This window comes from Silene latifolia, chromosome 10, assembly GCF_048544455.1.
Source record: "Silene latifolia isolate original U9 population chromosome 10, ASM4854445v1, whole genome shotgun sequence".
NCBI classification, from domain to species: Eukaryota; Viridiplantae; Streptophyta; class Magnoliopsida; order Caryophyllales; family Caryophyllaceae; genus Silene; species Silene latifolia.
Window position 1 is genome coordinate 161953746 of NC_133535.1, and position 7715 is coordinate 161961460.

The 7715-nt window shown below is 38.6% G+C and overlaps 1 protein-coding gene across 1 annotated transcript; it reads right to left on the reverse strand.

The window, feature by feature from the left end:
- Positions 1-815: 815 nt before the first annotated feature.
- Positions 816-5411, reverse strand: LOC141606785 (zinc finger BED domain-containing protein DAYSLEEPER-like). The gene is made up of 3 exons (XM_074426091.1): positions 5183-5411; positions 1315-2725; positions 816-1201 (listed from the first exon to the last, which is right to left on the reverse strand). The coding sequence occupies exon 2, from the start codon at positions 2717-2719 to the stop codon at positions 1319-1321; it is 1401 nt and encodes a 466-aa protein (XP_074282192.1). The 5' UTR covers positions 2720-2725; positions 5183-5411; the 3' UTR covers positions 816-1201; positions 1315-1318.
- Positions 5412-7715: the final 2304 nt, after the last annotated feature.

Here is a 7715-nt window from a genome sequence, read left to right on the forward strand (position 1 = left end):
AAATAATACGTAAATTATAAAGGTTAAAATATAACGAAAATATTTATATATTGGGTACCCTTATATATTTTAATTAATAAAACATCTAAATTGAAATTTCGTGTTACGGCCCATTAGCCCATGGGCTGCCCGACTTTTGACTAAAGGGCGGGCAAGGGCAAGGATAATTGACCCATAATTAATGTCAGGCCCGCCCACTAAGATCTTAAAGGGCAACTTTTTCTTTCACAGCCCGGCCAATGTCCGGCCCAATCCCGCATTTGAACAGCTCTAGACTCAATCCATTAGTGTTATCGCCATTTTCTTTCTAATCAATTTCAAAAATAATTCATTCTATGATAAATTATAGATTTTTCAGGGCGAGGAACTCTTTTTCAAAATACTAAAGAAAATTTAATTAGTGAATTCCTGACATGAGATGAGACTCGAAAGCTTTTATAACTCACACCAGCCAATTTTGGTTTCTGTGATAATGATACGGACTATTTCATGATCTTAAAGGGCAACTTTTTCTTTCACAGCCCGGCCAATGTCCGGCCCAATCCCGCATTTGAACAGCTCTAGACTCAATCCATTAGTGTTATTGCCATTTTCTTTCTAATCAATTTCAAAAATAATTTATTCTATGATAAATTATAGATTTTTCTTGTCGAGGAACTCTTCTTCAAAATACTAAAGACAATTTAATTAGTAAATTCCTGACAGGAGATGAGACTCGAAAGCTTTTATAACTCACACCAGCCAATTTTGGTTTCTGTGATAATGATACGGGCTATTTCATGAACTAAAATATACCGATAATTTCTAGTCGAATGGACATTTAACTCATATTGCATTATCTACATTCAAAAGGAGGGATTAATATTTCACATCAGATTCCAGACAATAAGGCTACAAGGCCCATAGCTGTAAGCAATACGGAGTATATTTTACGTTGGCCCAAATACAGCAAACATAGTACAAGAGAAACAGAATTTGAGCAGCTTAATTAGTCACAAACTCAGAAAACAAAGAGCAAAGGAAGTTCAAATCATGGCCGTCAAAACGATGTAAATTTTAAGAACAAGAGATTTTTGAATGCTTACTAATAACGTAGAAATTAGCAGTGACGTCGAAAGTAGAACATCTGGATCAAAATGTTGACGGCTTCCTTGTCTGATTGTAGTTCTATCAGTAGTCCATGATAAAAGAGCAACTGCAGCTGCAACAACAGGAAGTATACTGATATTCGACCACAAAGAAAATACGAAAGTGGTAAAACATATTATAAGAATCAAATTAATTGAGTTTGCCGATTTTAAGAATGGTATATACCTTGTCAATGCTTATTGTACCCAAGTTTCCAGCTCCTAGTGCACATCAAAGCATTCATTAGTTCAGGTTCCAAAGACACAACAGTTTCATCAGCTCCCCTTGGCTCCGTGTAATATGCTTTATAAGAGGTCTCCACAGATATAGGAACAGCCAGGAAGTCTCGAGCCATCCTAGATAACACAGGATATTTTGAGCAGTTCTGCTTCCACCAGGCTAGAATGCAGAAATTCTCGGTCACTGGTATGACCGGCTCTGTTAAATACAAATCAAGATCTGAGTTTTGGGGTTTTTCAGTTGGTCCCACATAGCCATCATAGAGCCTACGAATAGTTTGCAACACATACGCAGCCTTTTCATCATCACCATTACCAAGATTCGGAAAACAAGACTCGATTAGTTCCATCTTGTGACGAGGATCCAAGAATGCGGCAATTGCAGGCATTAGGTACATGTCATTCCAGTACTTATTCAATGTCTTAAGCATTGTCTCGGCCAAAGCCTTTACAAATACATCTGAACTGGTTGCCTCTTGTGTTAGATAAGTCCGAATCTCTTGGAGACGAGGTAAGAACAGATTAGCCGTTGGCATCTTAGCTTTGAACAATCCCTTCGTGATCTTGTAGATTTGATTCACCATTTTGCGCACCCTCCTAACTTTTCCCCATTCCCCTTTCGATGGGGTATCTCCACAAAATACTAAATCCTCCTTCATTTGCAGAGCATCGTAAAGCTTAGTGCTTGTATTGTACCATAAAGGCAGTGATTCTGACCATCCAAAAAATTGAGCATCGAGGATATTTTCATCGATCATATTAAACCCGCTCTGAACCATTTGACTAATCATATCACCACAGCACCGTACATGAAACAGCTGCCCATCCAATGCAAGATCCCTCCTTCCTTGAACTTGGTCTTTCACCATATCAGTGTCGATTTCACCACCAATGGTAAGACTGAACACTTTACACTCCATATCCCAATCTTTGATAGACTCCAAAACAGCCACAGTTGGGTGTTTCAATTCCGAGCCATACACTTCACAGTAATGTAGAACCCACTTCCGTAATTTCCATTTGTCATCAATAAAATGGGAACTAAGGCACAAATACTCATGCTGCTCTCCTAGCTTTTCATACACAAGTAAATCCATTGAGAGACTAATCTGGTTGAGGTTGGAAAGGACTTCTTTCACCTTACTGTGTTCTTCCTCGTACAATTTCAAGCATTTATGTTGAACGGATGCTAAATCCAAGTAGGCAAGTACGCTAGGAATAAGGCCACCCACCAAATCCTTGAACTGATTACAAAACCTGCCTGGTGGCACACTCTCATAGCATACCAGTTCCACTAGATACTGACGAGCTTTTTCACCTTTGTTCTCATCAATTTGGTTCACCATAGACATGTCTTCCTAGAAAGTAGCGGAAACAGTATCTGAGTTAGCCCTCATCCATAGTCCATTATCAACATGATAAAAGACAATGGCATGACTTACATTTGGAAAAATACGAAGAATATTCACGATGAAGTATTCATACTTCATCTGCTTATAAATCAAAAGATAAATGCAATGATGTAATTCTGAGGTAAAAATCGTAAATCATACATCATGCTTTCATAAACAATTTAGCACGAAATACTGGTATATCTACGTCTAATTCAAGAATTGTAAACAATCACAACACAATTTAGAAAGTTGCGGGTACAAAAGGCCAAAAGGGCTACCGTGATGCTATACATATCCGTTATAACTTGTTTGTACAGCTTGACGATAATCTACCATTTGTTAGAAAAGAGATTATACCGTAATCTCCCCATTCTACCCATTCTACCATTGTACAACTATTGTCTGACCTTGATTGTCTGACCTTGATTGCATAACAAATTATACCGTAATCTCCTCTAACACAAGTATTAGTAAAGTTCAATCATTTCCCTCATATGTCCAACAAATCCCTTATGTAGAACACAGATTAAACCTCAAAATTTTAAGTTCCGTAAATCGTAATACTTTTAAAATTCAAAGGGGTTTTGAGGCCTTGAAAACATTTAACAAATGCGACTAGGGGAAGAATCACTTAGGGTGTGTTTGAATGGAGTGATTTGGAGGGAAAAGAAAGGGAGGGAGAGTAGGGGATTGAAAATCCTTTGTTTGGATAGCAAATAAGGGTAGAGGGAAATGGAAGGGGAGAGATTTGGAAGGTTCTATTTTCCTTACTCCAATGCAAATTAGAATCTCTCCACAATAGGCAAGATTTGGAAATAAATTGTATCCAAACACCCACATTTCATTTGCCCTCCCATTCCCTTACCTCCCTTTCTCTTCCCTCCTTCCCCCTCCCTTTCCTTTCCCTATACTTTTGCTATCCAAATACACCCTAAGGGTGTGTTTGGATTGAGAGATTTGGAGAGAAAGGAAAGGGAGGGAAAGTAAGAGATTTAAAATCTTTTGTTTGGATAAGAAATACTCAGTAAATAGAAATGGAGGGGGAGAGATTTGGAGGGATTCATTTTCCTTTCTCCAAGGCCAATCAAAATCTCTCCAACATAGAAAAGATTTGTAGGGAAAATGTATCCAAACAACCACTTCCTATTCTCCCTCCCCTTCTCTCCCCTCTCTTTCCTTTCCCTCTATCCCCCTCCCCTCCCTTTCCCTCCTATTTTGCTATCCAAACAAGCCCTAAGGGTGTGTTTGGATTGAGGGATTTGGAGGGAAAGGAAAGGGAGGGAGAGTAGAGGATTTAAATTCCTTTGTTTGGATAGCAAATAAGGGTAGAGGGAAATGGAGGGGGAGGGATTTGAAGGGATCCATTTTCTCTCGTCCAAGCCTAATCAAAATCTCTCCACAATAGGCAAGATTTGGAGGGAAATTGTATTCAAACACCCACATCCCATTCCCCTTCCCCTTCTCTCCCCTCCCTTTCCATTCCCTCCTTCTCCCTCCCTTTCCATTCCCTCCACTTTTGCTATCCAAACACACCATAAGGGTATGTTTAGATTGAGAGATTTGGAGGGAAAAGAAAGTGAGGGAGAGTAGGAGATTCAAAATCCCTTGTTTGGATAGGAAATAAGGGTGAAAGAAAATGGAGAGGGAGGGATATGGAGGGATCCATTTTCCCTTCTCCGAGGCAAATCAAAATCTCTTCATAATAGGCAAGATTTGAAGGAGAAAGAGGGAAGAGAAAGGGAGGTAAGGGAAGGGAGGGTAAATGAGGTGTGCGTGTTTGGATACAATTCCTTCCAAATCTTGCCTATTGTGGAGAGATTTTGCTTAGGCTTGAAAAAGGGAAAATGGATCCCTCCAAATCTCTCCCACTCCATTTCCCTTCACCCTCATTTGTTATCCAAACAAAGGATTTTATATCCCTTATTCTCCCTCCCTTTCTTTTCCATTCAAACCCCTCAATCCAAACACACTAAGCAATCAATCACAACAAAAGGCACCATATATACTTAGCACCAACAAGGGAGTATAAACAAAAGGAAAGCATAAAAATGCATAACAATTAACAAATGATCCCAGCAACTTACAAAAAAATACAAACCCTATAAACTTAAGCCGGCGCAAATATAGAAAATTCTCGTGGCTGTTTTCAGCAACACAAAGAGACAGTTTCCGAATGATCCGTAACAAAATGGGGTCGAGAACACAATACAATAAAAGGAAGCGTAACCACTTTACCGGAACTAATTTACCATGCAATTACATGAAAATACATCCATCGCCATAAGAAAATAAATGAACTAGATGTGCATTTTAAAGCAAACCCTACTTAAAATCAACAATAATCAATTAATTTCTCAACAAAACGTATGATACAAACGATTTACTTGGAAAATCAGTGAAAAAAACACAGAAATTTCTTACCCAGTTGAAGATCGGTAAAAATGATAAGGGGTTCCGCCAGTAATTTTAGGGGTTTTTGTAAAAGAATTTTAGTTTTTAACTTTTTGAGGTTTATATACTCCCTCCATTCAACTCCACTTTGCAACATTGCTTTTTGCGCGGGTATTAAGAAACGGATTAAAAAAACTATTAAAAGTACATAGGGAAAGGGAATGGTGGGGTTAAAGATATTAAAAAAATATAAAGGTGAGTTTTATGGTGGATAGAAAGGTCTTTTACATGTCCAAATAAGGAAACCTGTAAAGTGGAGTTGAATGGACGGAAATAGAATACTTGTAAAGTGGAGTTGAATGGAGGGAGTATAAAGTAAATAAACAGAGAAATTGGTGAAGAGCGAGGGGTAAAACTGTAAAAGTTGTGACTCAAGAGATTCTAGTATTTAATCCTGGCCCTATATTTTTGGCGGGAACTTCATCCGCGGCATTTGAATCTAACTGACCACATTACACCTAGATAAGATGGCAATTAGTCGGGCTCGGGTTTAATAGGACCTTTAATTCAATCCAAACTACCCATTTGACTTTTTATGGTCTACGAGACGACACTTTGACCAAGTTTTTATTCATTTATATTTTTTTTTTGTCGAAATTATAATTTTCCGAAATCTCTTTTTATAAGAAACGTAAATATGTCAATTTTACGTATAAATTTTAAAAATTTGATTAAATATAATCGATATGACGATATCAAAATTTAACAAGGTTGACTTTTAAAAAGTAGGTGAGTAGTTTGGATTAGATTAGAAGGAGTATATCTTTATATGTTATTTTATATTCATATGCTGTTAAATACACACCATTAAGATATCTTATGACACTCTCTTTACGTTTCATATGACTGATTTACCTTTTAATTTCCTATCTGAGTATGGATCCTCTCCATTTCATTTTCTCTCCATTTCCTTCCATAATGCAGTTATTATAATAGAATCAGGGGTATTTTCGTCTCAATAAAGCCCAAAAGCACAAGGTCTTGTTACTAGATGATGGATGAAATCACTTACAAACATATCACAAACTCCTTATTTTCCCGATATGGGGCAACTTTCCTCTCAATCTCTTGGGGTGTTACATTGACAGTCGGGGGAAGGGGCGCTTAAGGGGCTGTTGTTTTATACACGGGTTACATGGGTTTGCACCCTTGGCTGTGACTCGACTGACTCAGACTCAGGTTGGTTGAGCTCGTGGTAGTTAGTCGACCCTTGTGACAACGTCAGGGTGGTTAAATGAAGGACCTTGCGTAGGTGGTTGCCGTAATCTCTCTTATTGGATGTTTGTTGGTGTTTGTCTTATACCATGTACTAGGACCTTCGTGACCTGGCTAGCCCTTGACCGTGGGTGGTGGCGCTACTGGTGGGACCACCGTGGGTCAGAGGAGACCACGGTGGTGGCCGCTAGTGGCGTATGGAGGTGGTTGGGTTGGTGGTTTGTTGGGTGTATGAACCGTGTATGAAGAGAAGGAGATTGTCGAGGTATTGTTTGTTGAAGTTGGTGTTAGAGCAGCCCTTAGTAACCGGTTAAGAGGGTTTTTTTGGGAGCTGAAATGGGATGTGGACATGTGGTTCACCTGAGTTGGGGTGACACGGTGGTGGTTACGATGGGGCTGTATTGGTGTTGTTGTCGTCGTTATGGGTGGTTGTTAGGGGTGCGATTACGCGGGTTTATCATGGGTTAAACGTGGGTGTTTATGGGGTTTTGTTGGGTGATTTATTAAGACGAACTTAATTACACTCTCTCATATTCACTCATTTCTTTCCCCTTCTATTTTACACAAGAATTAAGAAAATGATTTTGGACCACACAAAACACTTTATTCCACTCTACCCCACATGTAATTAAATTTGGACCACACAAAAGTTACCAAAAAAGAAAAGAGGGAAGAAAACTCGACTTACCCAAAAAGGAACGAGGGAGGAAATGAGTGAATAGGAGGGAGTATTAATTACGTAGTTGTTTTATAATTAGTTTAACTATTTTATATAATTAGTAGTTAGTAATTGTAATTACTATAATTGCTAGGTGACAGTTTTGTTGAGAAATACTATTAGGTGATTAACTTGGATTGCGTAATTGGTATATTGCTTGCCAGGTAGGATAACTACTCATCCTTCTCTTATTTGTCATTCATTGTCTATTATTGTGGAAGTTGTCGAATTGTGTGGTTTGATAGTCTTGGACGAGTATTTTTGTGACGGATGATAAGTGTGGTATTAGATATGGTTAATTGGAAAGTATATTGGTTATTGTATCGTTGTATTTAATCGGCATGGCATGGCATATCACATCGAGTTGGATTCCCCAGCATCGTGTCTGGGATGATTATTATTGTTTGCATGGCATATTGCATTAGATTCCCCAGCCTCGTGTTTGGGAAGATGAATACCTTGAGGGTTTCATTGTGTGTATACCCCAGTTGTACTAAACTGGGAAGAGGATACTTAAACCTTGTGTTGGGTATCTTTGCATTGTTTTCCCCGGGTCAGGGATTGACGGGA